We start from the raw sequence: 22696 nt of genomic DNA on the forward strand, positions 1-22696 counted from the left end.
GGAAAAATATTTTGCTTCCTTCTATTCTTTCAGAAAAACACAGATATTTCTTTCTGGTGTAGTACTTAAAGGGGTAAATACAGTCTCTAATATCCAAGAAGCACACATGCCATCTCCTGATGATGGAGGGACAGGCTTCTCCCTGCACTGTTGGTTCAGTTCTCAGTCCTTCACCTGGAGTGGCCTTTGACAAAGGGGCCCTTACCCAGAGGATGCCACCATGATGTCACGGCATCTGAAACCCAGGGCACCTGTGCTCATTTCTAACCATTATATTTTGGAAGATTACTAACAGATGGGGGACTTTCTAGAGGAAGATGACCAGGTTAGGAAACATCTGGCAGTCATGGAACTGGATAAACAACGTACTGCGAGTGAGGTTGCCAGACATAGCAAATAAAAAGACAGAAATCTCGGTAAAATTTCTGATAAACAATACGTATTTTAGTATAAGTATTCCCTATGCAATATTTGGAACCTACTTACACCAACAAAGTATTCCGAGATCCAGTTTTAACTGGGATTCTTTTATTTGGCAATCCTAGCTACAAGGAGTCATGGTCTTTTGTTGGAAACAGTACACAAATATGACATAGAGACATAACATCACAATCTTGGGCATATATATACATTTATACTTGAACAATATGAGCTGCTGGGTGTACAGAGTTCTGAGTGAGCAATGGGAAAAATCAAAGTCATTATCCTGGGAGATATCCATGGGAGAAGCAAATTTGGACGAGAGTAGTAATTTTAGTTATCCTTACTTCTTTCTCCCAAAATGTAGATACATGAGAATTGACTCTAGTTCTTTCTTTTTGGTTTGTCCTCATACATACAAGCAGTTAGGAAGCAGGAAAATAAGGTGCTGGTAGTTACTCGTGTGTTCAGTCCTCCCTCCCTTCCTGTCTTCTTTCCTTCCTCCCACAACATTTATTGAGGAACTGTGCTAAGTGCTCTCTTGGCGTAACAAATCCTGCCTCAAGAAGCAATACTTCTTAAAAACGGAAAACCCTATCTTACAAAATCTGCAGTGATGCAGAAAACGTACACAGCATACTCTCAGGCAGTCAGTGGGTTTAGTGAAAGGGCATTCAGGTCAAGGAGGGAGCAGAGAGAGGAATGACTAATCAAAGATCACTTGTAATGAACAAGATTTACTCTTCTCATCCTAAATCTTTTTACCTTACTGTCACTGATTATTCTAGTAAAATACGCTCATTGTGGAAGAAGAGAGCACACAGAGAAATAGAAAGGGAAGAGAAATGTTAACATTATATTTATTTTCTGAGTACTTCTTTCTTTAGAGTGAAGTAGATTTTGGGGTAAATTTTTTTCCTTTTTTCTGCCAGCTAGTAGTACCTCCTAAACATTTTCCAAAGTTATAAAAATCTTTTTATGATATTCAGATCAGAAGGGGGCAATTTTGAATTCTGTTTGAAAGGGAAAGAGTTAAATTGAGTAAAGAGTCATCACCTTTGTCTGATAGGTGAAGGCAGGGGCCCCGGGAAAAGAAATGCCTTTTCTCTACTGCCATCGGTCTTCCTGGCGATTTTCCTGAGTTCAGTTGCAAACCTGCTGTCCAGACTAGCTTTGACTCCTTTTTTTTCCTTTCTTTCTTTTTTTTTTTTGAGACGGAGTCTCGCTCTGTTGCCCAGGCTGGAGTGCAGTGTCGCAATCTTGGCTCACTGCAAAATCTTGGCTCACTGCAAGCTCCGCCTTGCGGATTCACGCCATTCTCCTGCCTCAGCCTCCCGAGTAGCTGGGACTATAGGTGCCCACCACCATGCCCGGCTAATTTTTTGTATTTTTAGTAGAGACGGGGTTTCATCGTGTTAGCCAGGATGGTCTCGATCTCCTGATCTTGTGATCTGTCCGCCTCGGCCTCCCAAAGTGCTGGGATTACAGGCATGAGCCACGGCGCCCGGCCTTCTTTCTTTTTTTAAATCAGATGTTGGACTCTGGTTTTACTAACTCTTGAAGGCCATAAAACAATAAGTCCATTAGCTGATACTTGCCCCTCTGTCCTCTGTCCTCTGTGTTTGTAAACACTCCCTCCCCTCACACCCTTTGTCTTTCCCTATCCAGCAAGGCTGGAAGCATCCTCCTACTAAGTCAGCTTAGCTCTGACTGGTCCCCCTGGGGGTCTTCTCTTTCTTTCTGGTCCAGGTCATGGCTACTGGGGAGTTTACAGCTCCTAAGGAATAGTGTGGAATGCGCAAAGCACAGATGCTCAGCTTGGGGCCTGGGGCTTCCCTGGAGGAGGAGAAGAGGAAAGGCCCAAGCCTGCTCATTGCCCAGTAAGTGACTTATGAGCCATCTGGATGGGAGTGTTAGTTGCTTTGTGTTAGCAGCTGCAAAGACTGCTGATCATAGCCCCCAATACCTGTGTGTGAAGCATACATGGGGTCAGACACCCTTTGTAGAGCATGGCCCTAGCCAGGCACTTTGCTGACAATTATGCATGTTTCTTTCAATCTTCACAGTATCCATGAGGTAGATTTGTCTTTATTCCCATTGCAGGAATGGGACTATCGGAGATTAAACGAGCTGTCCAAAGTCACACAGATAGTGAGTGCAGAACCAGGACTTGAGCCTTCATCTCTCAAGTCTAGGCTTTTAACAACTGTCCTGCACCACCCCACCCTGACGGCACAGCATCTTATAGCTGGAGGGGGCTTCAGTGTTTCCCAACCCTGGCTGCACATTAGAATCACCTAGGGAGCTTGAAAAACATATGTCTCTGCCCGTCTGCCAGTGAATAATTCTCTGGGTGAGGCCTGGTCTTGGTATGTGATATATTATGTTCTCCAAGTAATTCTGAGGGGCAGCCTGAGTAAGAACCATTAGAATCCAATACCTTTAATTATAAATAATGAAACAGAGGTTCAGAGAGGATTTTGCCCAAGTTTACAATTCTATTGAGTAGCAGAGCAGAGCTACGGTCAAGTCCATACACATACCCCGGTGTAGCCACGGGCGCTGTGGGCAGGTGCTGATTAAAAGCCCTTAGGTGGTGTTGATTCCAGACAAGAAGCCAGACGCACCCATTCTCTCTTCCCCATCAAACCACAAGGTGCTTATTTCTCCATACTCAGCCATCAAATGCCAATTTAAACTAATGCCAATTTAAACTAAGTGTTAGGACACTTAGTTTGTCTGTCTAGTAGCCCTTTCAGGGATCATATCTAGAATTTGAAAGTCCTGTGGGGCAGCCCTGTGAGAGCTTCAAGAGCAGATTTCAGGACACAAAAGCCCCAGCTTGCTCTCAGCCATTGCTTTCCCTCCTTCTTCCCCAGAAGCTCCTGACCTGTCAGACCCACCATGCCACGTGGCTAGGTGCCCCTTCAGACAGGTGTATGTCTCTCTCCTCTCATGGAGGCTGGACCATGGCCACATGGCCAACTACACATGGCAAATGTTATCCAAAGGTCATAAAGGTCGGACTTAGATCCCAATAACCTAATCCCCAGAGGTCAATGACCAAATAGAATCACAGAATAGAGACAGAGGTGACTGGGGTTAGAGGAGGGGGCGTGGCGAAGGGCCAGCCTGTCTGCCAGAGGAGTGTCAGGAAATATGGGAGGGGATGGAGGTGGTAAGAATGAAAAGATTCTTCTGTCTTCTCTGGGAGCCAGCCAGCCATGGGCCAGCATATGGCTCCACCAGGCTGTAGGCTGTACTGGGCTGTACCCCTCAGGAGGGCTGGGCCATTTGGAGGGCACACTGGGAGACAGAGCAGAAGGAGCTACAGCCTGTGAGGTGGCCCAGGCTCTTGACCTCAGGGCAGGGGATCTCCTTCCTTTGGCAAAGGGGAAGTTGTGTCATCCTCTCATCACGTCCTCTGCTTCACCTTGTCAGCTCACCAGAATGTTGCGGTCACCTTCTGTCCACGCCTCCTGGCGTGCTCCTGTCCTTAGTCAGAGCCACCCCTGCTGGTATGAAGGAGGAAACCCTGCTGGTAGGTGCTGGAGCCTCTGAGATGGAAGAACTGGAGGCCAGCACCTTCTCCATCTGTGCCCATACGAGAGAGGTTGTCAATAAGGAAAACAAATAAGGAGGCAGCACCTGGTGGGGTTTGTTCTAGATGTCTCTACAGCATCAGTGTCACTCCTGGAGCCCCTAGACAGTATCACTGCTCCTAGGTTTGGAACAAGGGCACAAAGAGGAGGTTTTTTTTTGTTGTTGTTGTTTTAAGACAGGGTCTCACTCTGTTGCCCAGGCAGGAGTGCAGTGGCCCAATCTCGGCTCACTGCAACCTCCATCTCCTGGGTTCAAGCAATTCTCCTGCCTCAGCCTCCCGAGTAGCTGGGATTATAGGCACCCATAACCATGCCCAGCTAATTTTTGTATTTTTAGTAGAGACGGGGTTACACCACGTTGGCCAGGCTGGTTTCGAACTCCTGACCTCAAGTTATCCAACCACCTTGGCCTCCCAAAGTGCTGGGATTACAGGCGTGAGCTACGGTGCCTGGCCAACAAAGAGGAGTTTTTAGACATTGGGAGACATGAGGTCCAGAGTCTGGTGGACTCTGGCCAAGGATTAGCCAGGGTGCACTCTGGGAGTTCAGGTGATATGGCCCATCTTTGGCCCTGTGTAATGGTTAAGAATATGCGTGCTGGAGCAAAATGGCATGGGCTCAAATCCCCAGTTATTAGCCAAGGCCAAGTTATCGAAAATGTGCCTCATTTTCTTTGTCTGCAAGATAAAGGTAATTGTCTATCCCCACAGAGTTGTGGTGGGTATTAAGTGAGTGGATACATGCAAAGGGCTCAGAACAGTGCCTGGGCACAGCAAGCACTCAGCAGATATCAGCTGTAGTGATTTTAGGCCAATTGCCTGATTGCTCCCAGCCCTCGGGCTCAAGCTGCATGCACAGTTGTCCACTGGGGGAACATTCAGGTTGGATAGGTGAGGGTGGGGAGAGAAGAAGGGCTATGGAAGAGTCACTCATGACAGGCGACTTCTGTCCTGCTTAGCCTCCCCTCTCCTGAGGCTGGGCTCCTATCTGTGCCTCCGTAACACACCAGGCCCACTTTCTCTCCCTGGTTCCTGGGGAGGCGCAGAGAAGAGTGTGACCAGTTGTCTGGACAGCTGAGCAGTTGTGTTGTAGTGCAGGGCAACGCCAGCTTTAGTCACATGGCAAATCCCCAGGGCCGTTCCTGGAGTCCACCCTGTCCCACAGACGAGGACTCAGCCATGATTCACTGTCTTCAGGTGTAGCCTGAGCTTGAGTCACCTGGTGCCCCTTCCTCCAACACCTGAGAGTCACAGCCTGGACCAGGTTCTCCTATGCCCCCTGAACCTCTTCTCTCTCCTTTTCTTCCTCCTTTTCTCCTTCCTTTGTTCCCTATCCCTTGATCTCTGATTGATCAGATCTTGGCTGATCTCCCTAGCGACTTGGACAGTTTGAGCCTGACAGATGGATAATAGACACAGTAGCTTATAATGCCACCCCCACACCCTGTCAGAGACATTGCCAGGAATGACTGAGAATCAGGCAAAGAAGGAGACTGCCTCTGTCAATATGGTGACATTTCTGTAATTGGAGATAGGTGCCTCAAAAAAGACCTCCGCACTCTGGCTGATACAGGAATTTCCACTATTAGTAATCCATCCCAGTGCCCAAAGCCTGGATTGTCCCCTCTGAGAATGCAACTACACATCAACGGCACAGGGGATGCATTGAAATATATCAATTGTTTGTACTTTAGTGTGCATCCATTCATTCCACAAGTATTGAGCACCTACTATGTGCCAGGCACTTGGAAAACAGTAGTGAATAAGATAGAAATCTCTGCCTTCTTGGATATTACATTCTAGTTGGGAAGAGACAGAAAATAAACGTAAGTAGATAAATTATATAGTTGGTCAGAAGCTGGTACATGATGCCCCCCTACCAAATAAGTAAATAAATAACTCACCAAAATATAGGGTAGGTGGGGTTAGGAGTGCTAGGATGGGGGACAGGGATGGGGCAGGGAAGTTGGCTGTAATTTTAATAGTGTGTTTAGGATAGGCCTTATTGAGAAGTCAGGATCTGAACAAAGACTTTCAAAGAGGTCAGAGAGTTAGCTTTGTAGATATCCAGGGGCAAGACCGTTCCAGGCAACAGAAGCAGCTGGAGCCAAAGCCCTAAGCCTGAGCTAAGACAGGGATAGAGGCCATTGTAGTAGAGGTGAAGAGTAATGGGAGGAAGGTGGTGTAGGGTCCCCTAGACTCTGAAAAAGCTCTGGCCTTGGCCCTGAGTGGGATAGGGGCAGGTGAGGATTCTGAGCTCGGGGTGCATAACCTGCTGTGTTGGGACTTGACTGTATATCAGTGAGGAGGCTGTTGCAGACGTCCCAGGAAAAGAGGCTCAGGCCAGGAGGGAAGAAGTAGATTCTGATTATTATTGGAAGGCAGAGCTGACCGAATTTGCTGATGGAGTGATGAGGTTTGAGAGATACTGAAGTCTGGGATGACTTCACTAGCCACTTTCCTGAGCACACATTCTAATAAGTCAAGGCTCTAGGGCAGATAAGTGCTCTGTTGTAGGAGGATGGGCGCAGGGAGAGAGGGAGATGTGCACACAGGGGAGGCCGAGGGGCTCCAGCCACAGTACCACACCCCTTTAATCTTAGCTGGACCCTGATCTGGCCTCAGGCTCTATTTTAGGCTACTTGACTGAACAAATTGGGTTCTGAAGTTCCAGAGCTTGTGCCTGGAGCCCTGGAGTTCTTGGGGGACTGGATCCCCACTTGGAAATGATCAGCATCCCTCAGGAGTGAGGCTGGCTGGGCTGCTTTTGGGGGTCTGCATAAACAGCTTCCTGGACTTTGCCAGGAGTGTAGGGGAGAGCCAAGCACAGCAATTGGCATGTCCCTCCTGCGAAGCCAAACCACTCCAGGACCTGCCCAAGCCTGTGAAGTCTGAGACACCGAATGTGTATTTACCTGGGCTCATGGGCTCAGATAAAGGGAGGAGGAGGAGGATTTAAGGGGCCCCAGCTACTCATGGTGAGGCCCACCGCACCCCTGCCCTGCCTTTTCTCCTCTGAGGATCTGGGATTGCAACACCTGCTCTCTTCTGCTGAGTTAATTATTAATGAGTTCTTTGTCACATCCTCTGGTGATGGGCAGAGGGCGAAAGTTTCCTGAGCGCTCTGAGTTCAGGGAGTTGGGGAAGTGGAGAGAAAGAGACCACCAGGTGGTAGAACTGAAAACACAGGTGTGTCAGTGTCAGAGCTGACCTTTCTCGGTGGGGGACTTGAGGGAGGTCTCTCTGTGTTGAAGGGACACTGCTTCTACTGACCCTTACTTGCTGAGTTGAGCTAGATTTCACTGGAATGCTTACAGGGGGCAAGACTCTAACATTTATTGGAATATCAATTATGCATCAACTTACATCAACAACTTACTGCCCACTTGCTAATTACACTATTTCTTCTGCCTACCTGAACTTATGCTTAATTAGAATCTGAGGGTTAGAAATCCCAATTTAATCCACAAAATTCTACATTTCCCCCTTAAGGGTCTTCAAGTCAATTTCTTGGACATAACCCTCCAATGGTGTAGAACTTTCTGTTTAGGGACACTGACGAAGTGGAATAGTAGTTAAGAAGCTCCTTTAAATAGTAGCTTTGAGGTCCTAGCATTCCAAAACGGTGCCAGTGCAGGCTATCCAGGGCCAAGATATGGACTGGCTGACCCTCCAGGTTTCTCTAAAAGCTCTCCGACCCTAACCTGGGGGAAAGAGTGTCCTGTGAGACCAGCCTCTCAATTTGGACCTGCCACTTCCATTTACAGTGGCTGGAAGCCCAGGAGCCCTGAGCAAGGAGCCCACAAAAGAAGCTGTGTTCTCAGGCCTGGCAGGAGGCCAGGGAAAGTCTGTTTTGACTTTGTCAGTCAAGCTATGCTTCAGCCTTTCCTTCCACCACTTGTGGTCAGGTCTGTTTTCTGGCCCTCCAGGCGGGCATTCCTGCCTAGGGAGGGAGGGGCTAGGAGACTAACCCTCCCCACAGGTGGGAGGAGTGACTCACAGGCAGCTACCTGTCCCAGGGCTCCCTGCCAACCCTGTGGAGGGAGCTGGAGGCGAGCCATTTAGTTAATCTGCTCATTTCTCTTAAGCTTTCCTTGGATGAGTTGAGCTTTGAATCCTTCCTGATGAACCTTGCCTTTTAAGGATCCTCCAAATGCCCCAAGAAGCTGGGATTTTTCATTTTTTTTTTTCACTGGGGAGGGGAATGGTGCTTTCCAGGGTCCTGGATGTTTGAGGCTTCTCACCTTCCAGCCCAGTGATATGTCTGGGGCTTTAACTCTCTATATAAGCCCTAATCTTTGTGTTCTCTGCCTGATCTTCTGTCTGGGGTGGTCCAGGTCACAAGAAGAAGCTGACCCCTGCTGGCTTTGGGAAAATGCTGAGTTCATTGCCTGGCACAAATGCAAGGGCCCTTCCGCACCCTATGAATTCTGGTCTCTGATGATCACTTACATGTGCCTTGTGCTTTCTGTTTGTGGTGACCCTTGCAGCCCCCACAGGCAGGTGGGCATTGTGGAGCTCACTACAAGAACTCTGGGACCGACCGACCAACCCACTTGCCCAGTCCCGTCCTGGGAGGTGGGGGTGCAGTGACGACAGATGGGTGTGACGGCTGCCAGATTCCTGAGACCCGCCCTGCGGTGGGGCTACACCCAGCCAGGAAGTCTCCAGAGGTGAGGCTGTTGTTTAAAAACCTGGAGCCGGGAGGGGAGACCCCCACATTCAAGAGGAGCTTTCAGGCGATCTGGAGAAAGAACGGCAGAACACACAGCAAGGTATGTTACCTGTCTTTACCTGCCTGGTGTGGGCCGGATGCGGGAGGAGGACTGTATCTCTGGATGCCTGGGGCCTGGTTGCAGGGCCTGATTTATTCCTCTTCCTGGGAGCTCACTCAGGTGAGCTAGGTTAAAATGTATGCTACAGTTTTGATTTCTTTTTCACATTTGATAAGCACCTCAGTGGCTTAGAAGAAAGCAGGTTCAGATCCGGGGTTGAGCACAAAAGAGAAGTGAGAAGGGTGGGCTGGCCTGGCTCAGAATGCCTACTTGCAGGGGGATTTTCAGTCAGGGGTGGGAAAGCTGAGAAAGCACTGGATGAAAGTCAGAAGATGGGTCTCTCTTAGGCCATCGTTAGCTGTGGGACCCCAGGCCACATGTTCCCTCCCTGGGCCCATGACTCTTTTAGGAGAGGGATTGGAAGGAATGATTTTGAAGCATTAGGATCTATAATTTAAAGATGCCAGAAATGTCCTCAATTCCACCCCCCGGCCCCTGCCTTGCCAAGCCCCCAGCCCTCCACCCCAGCCAAAAGAGTTTGTGGCTGTCATTGGAACAGAGTGAACATCCAATTCAAGGCAGAAGGGTCACTGCATGAGCAAGGGTGGGGCATGTTTCCACAAGGCAGGCCTGCCTCTGGGACCGCACGGTGGCTTTCGAGCATCCTTCCCCAGCCTCCTTCAGAATCCCTGCTTTGTGGCCTCCCAGCCCCACCCCTCTTGTCGAGCCCCAGCCCATCATTGAAGACATTTTGGGTTGCTTCCCTTTCAGAAGAAACCCTCACTCACTTGTTAAAGACAGCCATACATCTCTCCCTGTTGCATCCCAGAATTGTGGGCACAGAGCTTCAAACTCAAAGTGGCCCTGAATGGTATTGGAGGCCATGCCCATGACAGGAGAAGGTTTGCCTCCAGGCTGTCAGCCACTCTGACTCATTCACTTTGGGCGGGGCTGGGTTGAGGCTGCTGGTCTAGGCCCTGAGAAAAGCCAGCCCTCTCTCTTGGGGCAGGAACTAGGTCTTGGCCCTTTCTACAGCTTTTCTCCTGCAAAGGGTCCAGCCTTTTCCTGCTCCCCACGTTGTCCTTATGGCTGTGTGGGGTAGGGCAGGGTCCACACTCCTTCCCATCCATTTTAGAGGAGGAAGCTGGAGTCTGGGAAGGGATGGGATTTTCCTAGGGCACCCTGTGAGTCACATGCCACTTGAGACAAGGGTCTAGAGCTCCAGCATTTTCCAAGCTACAAATGTATCTGCTGCTCCAAGTGTCCTAGATCAGGACCCTAGGTAAAGACTTCTGAAAAATACTTGAGTCTAGAAACAGAAAAGAAAAAGGGCTAGTGTGCTCTAGGGGTTTGCACTGTTGTACCCAGTTTGCTTTGCTGTGTCCTAGGGAAGGTCCTTTCTGGGGATCACCCCATTGGCTGAAGATGAGACCATTCTTCCTCTTGTGTTTTGGTAAGTACCCCTTCCCATCCTTCTAGGCCCTGTTATATGGCAGGGAGGCAACAGCCACAGGGAGAAGGAGAGTTTGCCAAAGTGTGGGCATCACCTGTCACCTGTAGTCCCTTCAGTTGGGAATACTTGTCTACTGGGGACACCTGTGAGATTTCCCCATTCCTTTGGGCCTTTGGGGAAGGAGTTTCTCTGCCACTCTGGAAAGGCTCCCAAATGTCTTCTTATTCTCAGCCAAGGGTGGTTTGTGGTTTCCTGAGTGCTCTCCACAGTTTCCCATCCTTTCTCAAGCTGGTTCCAGAGCCACTGTGGCTTAAGTTCCTGTTTTCCAGTGAATTGTAGCTGGGCACTCACAAAGTATGGCTGGGGCAGCTTTGAAGATAAAGGAGCAGAATAAATGCAGGCCTTTCTTAATGTTCTGCCAGTGGCTCAGCAGTCAGCCCTCCTCTGGGCTGCTGACAGAGGCCACAATGCAGGTGGAAAGAACTGCGGACCTTGTCATGATGGCCGAGTCTATGTCTCCAGTCTGGTTCTAAAAGCCATATTTTAGGGTCATCTATGGTTTTTGGTTGCCAGTGTTTCTCCTCTTCTCCTTTTCAAGTTTTGAGTTCTGGAATATGAAATCAACTTTCAAAATATAACAGTATCAATACTGCAATTATTACTGCCAGCAGCGAGTGGAAGCTTGAGTGAGGGAAAGGATATAATCTTGCTAATGTCAGCGTCCCTGAAAGATACTGGGGTGGCCAGTGGGGTCCCTCTCTTTCTGGACTGCGCCATCACACAACCCTGTGATTTCAGCCCTGCCTGGCCTCCTGCATGCCCAACAAGCCTGCTCCCGTGGGGCCTGCTATCCACCTGTTGGGGACCTGCTTGTTGGGAGGACCCGGTTTCTCCGAGCTTCATCTACCTGTGGACTGACCAAGCCTGAGACCTACTGCACCCAGTATGGCGAGGTAGGCCTACTTCCCAGGACTGGAGGAAGGCGGGATGGGAGGGGTGTGTGAGCTGCCATTTGTCCACTGAATACTTAGAATGTACTTGGTGTAGGCCAAGCCCTGTGTACTACACAGACTGGGGAGTGCAGTGAAAGTATAAGGCCAGATCCTTGCCTCTAAGGAATTTACCTGTTGGTTGGGCAAGAGGAAATGTACTCAGAATTAACTAAATAGCTCATTTCTCTCTTATCTCTCTGAGATGACATGGAGTCTTTTCTCAGTCCTTGGGCATGGGCAGGATAGTCTTTCAAGTCTTGGGAATAGGCAAATAGGCCAAACACTGGCCGTTTATGTGTATGGAGCCTCATGTGTTATTTGGTGCTGGGATGTGTGGGCCGAACTGTGTTCTTGCCATGGCAGGAACTGAGCTGTGCCATGGTCAGTGAGATAGATGAGGAAGTGACTTGAGCTTATCCAGCAGGGTCAGAGGCTCAGATGTAAGTTGGATCAAATCCAGAAACACGATGCTTTGAGCTATGACTAACATTGCCTGTTAGTCATGGCTTTTACAAACTTTTCTTCTAAGTTGTCTCTGGGTCTTTTTTTATAGGAACTTTGGTTTTCTTTTTGTTTGCCCTCAACAGGGGGGAATCTTTCTTTACCAAAGTTGAAATCACTCAGTGTTTTCTTGTCTACCAGCTGCCTCATTTAGCCATTTTGCTTGAACAAGGGAATGGATAAGGGAGTGATTTGTCCCGAGTTGCTCTAGCCTTTTGGGGAAAGAGACTGGGGTTATCTGTCCCCTTTCCAGGCTGCCCTTGTCTTCTGGGCTGTGGAAGGTGGTATCTGATATGGCCTCTGGGCCTCACTGCCCTTCTAGTCCCTGTGTTCTCTTGGCTATTTTAGCACAGATGGTATAGGGAAATGACTGGAGTTGCTGAGCAGAGATGGCTGTGGTTTTTGCATCTCACCGACTTGGATGTGGGGAAGCTCATTTGACAGGGTTGGGTAAGATGGCCAGCCCTAGCCAGGACTCCCTGTGGGTCTAGATTACTCCATGAGCATCAGGGGACCTGGCAGTATTGAGTATTGAATTTTTAAAAAAATAAAAATTAAAATTTTTTTTTTTTTTAGGCAACAGAGTGATTTTGGCTGTTCCCTCCACCCATAACCTCCAAATTATGAGCCCATATCTAAAAATTTCAGGGAGACCTCTGCCGATTTCCTTTCTCAGGCTGACTTGCATTTTGGGAGGGGAGGCAAGGAGAGGTCAGAGACCCCTGTGCTGGGATGTACCCTTGATCCCAGTCCTGTCTGAAAAGTTTCTCCTCCTCCAGGCTTGGGGCTTTTGGCTTAACACTGGCCTGCCCTCTGCCTCTCTGATGCCCCAGGAAGCCAGCTGTCTTCTCTGCTCCTAAGTAGCCCCTTGAGAGCAAAACAGGGTGCTTATAAAACAGAGTCTAGACTTTTGCAACCCTGGGGATGGATAAATCTCAGCTATTTTTCTGCTGTGAAAGCTGAGAAGCACTGGCTGTTTCTTCTTTTTTTTCTAAGGGGGAATAAATTTATCTAGCCTTTTGGAAAGAATAGAGGATAGCAGGGAGTATCTTTCATGTAGTGTGTAGTTTCAGGTCTGCCACTGACTTGAGGTGTGACCTTGGGCAAGAGATTACCCCTGTGTAAGCCTCACTGTCCTTTTCTGTAAGTGAGTATTAGATGAGATGGTCTTTAGGGTCCCTCCTTTTCCCTAACATTCTTTGGCAATGAGCCGACTGCTGACAATCAGCATCTCTCCCCCATTTTCTACCTCTCTGTCTTGTTTCCCTCACTACTACATGCCTACCCTTTGCAGAGGCCATGGGTTCCAGCAATGAAGATAGATACTAAAGGCATAGAGACTCCCTTTTTGTTCTCTGGACAGATGTACCCTGAACCCTCTCTGGGTGCTCTGGTGGCTGCATGATAAGAATTAGAAATTCAGGTTTTAATTCTGCTGAGTTCTAATTTCAGTTTTTGTTTATTTTGTTATTAAATGATACTAATGGCAATTATAATTCATTAAGCATATCATATGTGTCTTTGGCATCATATTAAGAGTTTTATATAAATTATCTCAAATAATTCTTATAACACCCATGAAGTGGCTCTTGTTTTCCCTGTGAGCTATTGGGAGGGTTTGGTTGTGTGCTGGGATCTTAGACTTCCGAGAGAAACACATCGTGTATTGAGTTTTCTGAGTAGTTAGAGATAGGGGGTGTACTGGACAGCCACAGCCAGAAATGAGGCTGGCCGAATGCAATGCTGTATTCCTACTGCCTCTCCCTTCACCCTTCCCTATCACCCCTCTCTACTAGTTCCCACTCCCACAGACACACTTCCCTGAAGCCAAGGCCTCTGGCTAGTGCCTCTGTTCTATCTCCATGCAGGGATGACATAGCGAGCCCTGAGCCCAGGACCAGATCATTCTTCTGTGCCACATCCTACTGATGTGCCATGAATGCAAGGACAATGGGGTGGAGATTTATGACCCCTGGACATTTCTGCCTTGCTCACTCCACTCCCCAACCCAGTTCCAGCCGACTAACAGAGGGCGACTCAGCAGAATGGAGTTACAGGAGCAGTAGAGACTCCTTTTAGTTCCAAAATTGTCTCTCCTAGTTCCCTTTCTCCAAGTGTGGCTTCCTTTTTGTGGACCAGTCTTAGCCTGTTTGCATGTTACCTCCTCCACCCAATTCTGTCTCAGTTGCTGAATCCCACTGGTCTCAAGGGCTTGCTTCTGTAAATTCCGGGTCCATGTTGCAACCCTTGCAATGGACATAGGTCTTGGCCAGCTTTGCCTTATGGCATCTTCTCTGCCTCCCCAACTTTGCCCTTCTGGGCTCATCTGCTTTGATGACCCATTAACTGTCTGTGGTTGGGACAAGGCTGTTCTTTGCCAAAATGGCCTGAAGCTGTAGTCCCATCACCCTGGCCTCTTGCTTTCTTTCTTCCAGCTCCTAGATGGATTCTAGGAAAACTCACTGCACTATTATTCCCTCAATCTCAAGGCATGGATGAAAATGTCTGTGATTCTGTGATGCTTCCCTGCCCTCATTTACTTCTGTGCTATCCGTTGGCCTCATTTGAAAAATGGGCTTCAGTGGTTGTCATGAGCACTCTATAAAAGAATGTGTAAAGTGACCACCAGCATAGTGCCTGGCAGATGCAAACTGTTCTATCCAACCCTTCTCTCCTGCCTGCCTCCTGGTGGCTGCATCCACATGCAGAGGCTGCCCCATCTGCAAATCACACTCCTGAGCATTTCTTCCCTGATCAGGACATGCGTTCGCGTACCTCACTAAAATCCACCCATCCCTGGGCTGCCCTCCTCTGTGCCTCCCAAGGTGATCGGTGCCAATCTGACTTAGAGTGAGCTGTTGAAGAATCCACAGGCAGTCATGGTTAGTGAAGTCACCCCAGACTGGGGGTGAGGACTCCCTCATTCTGGTTCTGGTTTTGACACTAATAACAGGGATGTGGCCTTGTGAAAGTCAGGGCTCTTCACCAAACCACCATTTTTCCATGTGTGAAGTGAAGGAGCTGGGTTAGTCAACCTTTGCCGTTTATTCAGCGCTGGCCACTCAGCTTGCTTCTCAGAGACAGATGGGCTGTGTGTGACCCTGAGAGTCCACTGTCCTCTCTCAGGGCGTGTGAAGGCAGGGGCTGCACCATGCCCTTCGGTCATCTCTGGGATGACACACATTCCTCAAGAACCAGCGGATTTGCCGGAAAGCTTTCCATCCCTGATTTCTGCTCCCGACAATGTCTCCTCCAGTGTTGTGTCTGCTCCCCTAAATGCTTTATTTATCCCCCATTCCCTCCCTTTCTGGGGAAAAACTTAATTGCCCAGCTGCCTTAATAACAGTCTTACACAGCGCATTCCTCAGGTTAATTATCTAAGCCAAACCGCTGTCATTTTTATCTCTTGGAAACAAGCTGAGGAACAGTAGCCAGTTGGAAGTCCCTCCTCTCTAATACGTGCAGGCGCACATGCATGTAAATGCACCCTTATCCCCCTGCCCGCTGACACACACACTCCAACGACCACTGCCTTTCTTTGTTTGACAGTTGTCTGTTTTCTTGATTTTCAGGAAGGCTAATGTGTAGGCAGAGGATGTGTTCATATATGTACTATGATCCCTGTACTCAACCCACAAGGGATTTTGAGCCCGCCTCTGACCAAAATATCTGCTTTTTTTTTTTTTTTTTCTGGGACACAGAGTCTTGCTCTGCCACCCAGGCTGGAGTACAGTGGCATGATCTCGGCTCACAGCAACCTCTGTTTCCCAGGTTCAAGTAATTCTCCTGCCTCAGCTTCCTGAGTAGCTGGGATTACAGGCATGTGCCACCATGCCCAGTTAATTTTTGTATTTTTAGTAGAGACAGGGTTTCACCATGTTGGCCAGGCTGGTCTCGAACTCCTGACCTCAAGCGATCTGCCCGCCTTGGCCTCCCAAAGTGCTGGATTACAGGTGTGAGCCACTCCCCCCGGCCCAAAATATCTGCTTTTTTGTTTCCCAGAAGCTCTAAGCAGGTCTAAAGCTTCCAGAGCTCTACCTTGGGAGTTTACTGTTTTGGATGAAGCATTACTGAGTTCCTTGTTTAAAACACAGATAGCCTTGAGAAAAGCACCATATCAATCTATGACCTGCCATTCATCCCTCAGCAAGAGTATGTTTATCAGAAACTTAGATGTGACTTTTGCAAAGGGACCCACGAGACCCAAAATGAGTCTTGTTTTCAGGGGATAGAAGAAAATGGAAAGGGACATTGTAGGGAAAAATTGCTATCAGAGAGAAGCAAAACTTGGGTTGGTGGAATGTGAGATTCTTGGGTCCTAATTGTTATGGGCTAAGGGGTAGGCCTTGTGAGGTTAAAAGCAGAGAGGAGAAATGTGAAATGGGAAGGCCCGAAGACAAACCTGGATGGCCTCACAACTTTGCTAGCCTGGCTTCTCACTCCATTGCTTCTGGGGTCCAGGCCCACAGAAGCCTCTGGGAACTGTCTTGCAGACCTACCTTGCTTCTTTTCCTGGCCATCTACCCCCTGCCTGGGTGCCATATGAGGGGCTGTAGCCATTGCCACTGGCAGGACCTGTAGAGGTCCCCGGCATACTAGCCAACTTTCTGCACTCAGGTCCAGGGGACATCCCTCTTTCTGGAGATGTCTGTGCTGAAGTTGAGGTTGCCTTTCCAGTGGGGTGGAATGAAGCAGAAGAAGGGAGTTTCCTGAAAACCAACTCTGAAATTTTCAGTGATTGCCAAGTGACTGCTATGCTCCTTGAATCAGAACAGCACCAGTATGCTGGGGAGGAAAGAAAGAAAGAAAAAAGAACAGCACAGGTAGTTTTGGAGTCAGACAGGTGGGACAAGAATCTGTGCTTCATCCCTTGCTAACTTTATGGGCTTGGACACATTTCTTAACTTATCACTTTCCTAATCTGCAAAATGGGGATACCTACCATTTGTAAATGTAGTATAGCTACCTCAGAGATTTTTGAAGGATGGAATAAGATAATATATGTACACTGCTCAGGACTGAGGCTGGTGCAGTGTAATTTTTGAGTGTGTAGCATATATCATCTCTATAATCAGCTTCAGAGAGTGGTTTCTGAATTTAGTTAGGATGGAAATAACAGCTGTACTGAGTTAAGGCTTTGGTCAAAATTTCACTTCGTGATAAGGAAAAAGACAAAGTTGAAAGTATCTCACATACGGCTGTCCTCCTACCCAGCGCCTGCAGTAGGTGCTGCCTTTTGATCTTCATTGCCAATATGCATTGACATAGAAATGCTGAGGCTTTTGAACTGCGGTGGGTCCTAATGGAGGCCTGACTGACCATAGGCCTCGAGGATCTCCTTCTCCCTGTCCATATTGCTGGAAAAAGTGTTTCTCCAGGATAGCATCTGGTGAATGTCTTGTTTTTCTCTTGCTTTCTTTGTCTACTTGCTGAGAGTGCCTTTAACTTCTGGGCTGATGTGCTAGAGCAGGGAAGAACTCTAAGAGCATGTTAGAACAAGATGGAACTTTATTATCTCATTCAACCCTTGCATTTCACCAATAGGAATGTGGAAGTGGAGGAAATGTATTTTCTTGAAGGCAGCTAGATTCTTTTTTTTTTTTTTTGCTTTTGGCCCTGGCTGGTGGCCATGACCCGATCGTAGCTTCTTAGATGAACTCAGACAGCCCTCTGGCTTCCTCATGGGAGGGAGCTGGGCCATGCATAATCAGAGCCTGTTTTCCTATTCTCCCCCAGAATTAGCTCTGTGTTTTACAAAGGCTCAGAGTTTTTAGTTGTGTGTGCCCTCCTTTTCCACCCATCTCCACCATGATTCAGGCCCCTGCTGGCTCTTGCCCTCTTGCTCCTTTGCCCTCCCCTGGCTCTCTGGGAGGGTTCATCTTCCAGCCAGACTGCTGAGCTTCTAGAAAGCTCTAGGATAAGGGAGAAGGCCTAGCCTTTCCAGCTGGAGAGCAAGTAGGAGCCAAACTGGCTGGAGGCCTGACAGGCTGAATTGATAATTGTACTGTGTCTCTGAGGTAATGCAGCCAGGAGAATGCCAGCCAAATGACCCCAGAGAGGGAGGCAGCTGCAGCAGAGAGCTGCCATCACTGGGAGAGATGGGGGCACATCACATATGAGAGAGGAAGAGCCTCACACTGAGAATCACACATGCACACGACGCTTACAAATGTGTGCACCCTACATATAAGCATACAAGAATAAAGCAGAAAGGGAAACTGAGACCCAGAGGGGAAGGATAAATTAGCAGCTTGTCTTCATGTGGGCTTCTGCCATAAACTGCTCTATTTCAGGCTTCTGTCCTGCTAGCTCATTGACAGGCAGAGCTACTTAAAATACCTGTCTCGCCTGTTGGCTTAGCCTGTCTCCGAGGATTGAGGTAAATTCCTTTGGCTATGTTACTGTGATAAGCAGCATGCATTTGTAAGCCTATGATGCCATCTGATCCTGCCATCAGTGCCTGCACACGTGGACAGAAGGAGAAGAAGGCATGGGTGCCCCAGATTATCCCCATGAAGACTGAGGGAGGAGCAGGGCAATAAACCCTGGCCATTTTTAGTTGGTTTTGTTTTATAATACTATTTGCTCTCCTGAATATAAAAGTTAATATGTATCCAAGGTATAAAAACTTAAACAAGCTGGGTGCAAGTGGCTCACACCTGTAATCTCAGCACTTTGGGAGGCTGGGGTGGGTGGATCATTTGAGGTCAGGAGTTTGAGACCAGCCTGGCCAACATGGTGAAATCCCGTCTCTACTAAAAATACAAAAATTAGCTGGGCATAGTGGCATGTGCCTGTAATCCTAGCTACTCAGGAGGCTGAGGCGGGAGAATCGCTTGAGCCTGGGAGGCAGAGGGTTGCAGTGAGCAGAGATCGTGGCACTGCACTCCAGAGTCTGGGTGAGAGAGTGAGACCCTGTCTCAAAAAACAAACAAACAAACAAAAAAGCTTAAACATAATAAAAAATAACAGAGAAGGAAAAAAGTTATGTATGATTCCACCACCCAGAGATATCAGGTTGAACTGTATGCAGTTGCCATTTTTGTAGGTTAAAATGGGTGAATATCAGCAATTTCATGTTTTCACTTAATATATTGGTGTATTTCCTTCCAAATACTTTACATTCCTTTAAATGGAAATATATACATATATATATTCACACACACACACATATATTTGAGATTATAATGTATATGCAAGTGTATGCCCAGCTTTTTTTCATAAAACATAATATAATCATTTCTCCATGCAATTAAAATGTTTTCTCTAAACAGTGTTTTTAATAGTTACATAATATCCTGTCGTTTGGGAGTATCAGGGGCATTTCCGCAGTCTCCAGCTCCTTGTCCCATGGCCCAGGGAAAGAAAGAGGCTTGTTTCTGGCACTCTCTTGACCAGGGAAGGGCTGGACCAGCTCCCAGCAGAGCTGGGGAGAAAGCTCTGGTGACAGGCGGCCGGAAGGCAGCTGGCCCTTGTCTCTCCTCAGGACATGTGCTGAGTGCAGACAGAGGACGGGAGTGGAAAAGTTTGTTCCTGAGAGGCTGGGAAGAGTATAAACAAGGGCATGCTCACTGCCAGGGACCAAAATAGGGGTCTGGAGGGGAGTCAGGCTCTAGCAAGGGCCTTCTCTTGCCCAGAAAGGATTATTTTAAGTGCTCAGGTATTTCAGCCAGCGACAGGTCTCCAGTTTCTGTGGTAACTGAGCTGAGTCAGCTGGAGAAGCCCCGTTTCTTCCCAAAGTGCTCTCTCTGCCTTAGCCTTCCCTGTGATAAGCTTCAAGGTCAGACCAAGCCCTTCTTGGGGCTTGCTGCGTGAGACAGAGACTGCTACCCTTTAGCATACTTCCCTACATCTTTGCCACTCAGCTAGTTTCGAGTGGAAGTGAGAGGATGAAAGAAGGGAGAAAGAGAGAGAGGAGAGGGACCCTTTCTGATGCTAACGTTGGGGATCAGTCAATAGCAAAGTCATGTTGCCTCTTTGTGCCTCAGCATTCCCCTCTGTAAATGGGGCTAATACTACTTATCATGTAGGGTTATTGTGAGATTTAAGTAGGTTATTGCATTGAAACTACCAAGGACTCCTCTGCACATGGTTGTACTCCATCACTTACTACTGATGCTTTATTACCTACTCACTCTTCCACCCCTCCTTTCAAACTCCCTGAGTGCAGGAAGGGAGTGCCTAGTAATAATGCTAATACAAATAGTTTGCCTTTACTGAAAATTTGCTATTCATTTATTCAAGAAGTATTTAGTGAGGGCGTATTATGTGCTAGGTATTTTTCTTTCTTTTTTTTTTTTTAAATTTTTTTGTTTTGTTTTGTTTTTGAGACGGAGTCTCTCTCTGTTGCCCAGGCTGGAGTGCAGTGGCACAGTCTCAGCTCACTGCAAGCTCCGCCACCAGGGGTCATGCCATTCTCCTGCCTCAGCCTCCAGAGTAGCTGGGACTACAGGGGCCCGCCACCATGCCCAGCTAATTTTTTTTGTATTTTTAGTAGAGAGGGGGTTTCACTGTGTTAGCCAGGATGGTCTCGATCTCCTGACCTCGTGATCCGCCCGCCTTGGCCTCCCAAAGCGCTGGGATTATAGGCGTGAGCCACCGCGCCTGGCCTGTGCTAGGTATTTTTCTAAGCACTGGGAATACAGCAGTGAAGGAATGCAAATTCCTGCCCTCATGGAGTATGCATTCTAGAAGAGGGAGGCAGACAATATACAAATAAATAAATAGACAGTAAATATGCAATGTGTCAAGTGGAGATATGTACTATGAAAAAAATATAACAGGGCAAGGGAATGCACAGTCAGTGGTGGGAGGTGGGGCAATGGGTGCTACTTTATTTTGTTTTATTACTTTTTTTTTTGAGACAGAGTCTCGCTCTGTCGCCTAGGCTGGAGTGCAGTGGCACGATCTCGGCTCACTGCAACCTCTGCCTCCCAGGTTCAAGCGATTCTCTTGCCTCAGCCTCCCGAGTAGCTGGGACTACAGGCACCTGCCACCATGCCCAGCTAATTTTTGTATTTTTAGTAGAGACAGGGTTTCACCATATTGGCCAGGCTGGTCTTGAACTCCTGACCTCGTGATCTGCCTGCCTTGGCCTCCTAAAGTGCTGGGATTACAGGCGTGAGCCACCACACCCCACCAATGGGTACTACTTTATAAAGGGCTTATGTGCCAGCTGTTATTTGAGCCTTAAACACCCAAAGAATGAATGTTTAATAAAGCATTTTTGGACATGCCAAGGGCACCTCCAAGCACTAGGAAGGGTGATAGTTCTCTTCATTTGCAGACTGGGTGAGACCTGGAAAGGGAGTGGGAAGCAGAGGCCCAGGGAACCAAGACACCTGGCTCCCCTCTTTGCTCTCTCCTGTTGCAGGCTGTGCCAGCTTTGGAGAGGGAAGATGGGTGTTGGGCAGGGAGGTTCTATCACTCAAGGCATAGGCCCCACATATCCACTCAGACTCTTTGGGTCGGTTCTTTGTTCTGGTGAGTGGAGGCTTAGAGGAAAGCAGCGGTACAGGGTGTGTGGAGGGACAGTTTTCCCTACCCAGAAGGACCTGCAGGTCCAGGAGTTTCTTGTCCAAGCCTTGCATCTATTTGTGGGTAAATCTGGAGCCCTCTGGACAGTATGGTTTAAGCTGCGCACAGGGTTTGGGATCATGGCTACTCAGAGAAAGCAGATTTTATGTATGTTATATGGGGGAGCTGGGAAAAGGTCGTGTTATCTGTGTGTGTGTGTGCGCGCGTGTGTGCATGTGCACGCGTGTGCGTGTGTGTGTGTATGTGTATATGTATGCACATAGGCACAAGCTAAAAGAACAAGGGATACGTCGCCTCTCTGGCCATGCTCTTTTTCTTGGTGATCCTTGCTCTGCCATGAAACCTATGGGGTTCAGTTCTGGCTCCTGTCTCATTCCAAGAGATAAGCATAGGCCAGGTTATTGGGGACCTCCCCAGTGAGGCCGGTTGCTCTCCTGTAGGTAGGGAATACCGAACCTGAGAAAGATACTCAAGCCCCAGATGTCACTGCTGGAAGGCCTTAGAGATCATTTGAATGTCACTAGAATTTTGGGTCCCTGAGGGCAGGACCTTTGTTTTGTTCCCTATTATAACTCCAGAGCCCAGAGTAGAGTCTGGCACATAGTATATGCTAAATAAGCATTTGCTGGGTAAATGAAAAGCTCTAGCTCAATCCCCACTTAATTTATGGAGGAGAAAGTTAAGCCTAGGAAGTAGAGGTGACAGAGCTAGGACTGTAACTCCACATTTCCTTGTCCTCTTTTGGAGTCCTCTCTCTCTGATCCTTAAAACCCCAGAATTTCCCAGGCTGCCAGGATTAAATGAGGTAAGCTATAAAACTTTCCAGCCTGTGCCCAGTATGTAGTAGATGCTCAAATAATATGAATTTCTCCCCCCGCCCTTTTTTTTTTTTTTCCCTTGGCACTTTTCTCAAGTTTCTCTGCAAGGCAATATCATATACTCAAGTATTTTTTCCCACCTCGTACCTCTTCTCCATTCACACATCTATTCACCATTCACTTGCTATGTGTTAGGAGGGGCACAAAGGAATTAAAAGATGACCAATTAAAAGATGACCAATAGCTGTGTTTTAAGAGATTAATCCTTCAAAGTGTATTAATAAAATTAGTGATTCCTAAGGGCAGGATTTCCACAGAGGAGATATGCTGGGATCTCAGGACGCAAGGGGGAATTCTATCAGGACCCCACCTCTGAGTGTCTGCTATCTCCCTCTCCCACAGTGGCAGATGAAATGCTGCAAGTGTGACTCCAGGCAGCCTCACAACTACTACAGTCACCGAGTAGAGAATGTGGCTTCATCCTCCGGCCCCATGCGCTGGTGGCAGTCACAGAATGGTGAGCATTTGCCATCTATGGGAACTCAAACTGTACAGCCTCCACAGGATAAGATGGATAGAAGGTGCCCTATAACCCTTTG

General features: G+C 48.0%; 1 protein-coding gene across 1 annotated transcript in view; it reads left to right on the plus strand.

Annotated features, from left to right (window-relative positions):
* The first annotated feature begins 731 nt into the window (after nt 1-731).
* Nucleotides 732-22696, plus strand: part of LAMB3 (laminin subunit beta 3) — a 45526-nt gene continuing 23561 nt past the window's right edge. The window contains exons 1-5 of the mRNA XM_055108585.2: nt 732-2300; nt 8512-8796; nt 10185-10249; nt 11048-11202; nt 22500-22614. Of these exons, the coding sequence (XP_054964560.2) occupies nt 10222-10249; nt 11048-11202; nt 22500-22614 (298 nt within the window). The 5' untranslated portion in view covers nt 732-2300; nt 8512-8796; nt 10185-10221. The remainder of the gene's footprint in view (nt 2301-8511; nt 8797-10184; nt 10250-11047; nt 11203-22499; nt 22615-22696) is intronic.

The sequence above is a fragment of the Pan paniscus genome, chromosome 1 (genome assembly GCF_029289425.2).
Source record: "Pan paniscus chromosome 1, NHGRI_mPanPan1-v2.0_pri, whole genome shotgun sequence".
NCBI lineage: Eukaryota > Metazoa > Chordata > Mammalia > Primates > Hominidae > Pan > Pan paniscus.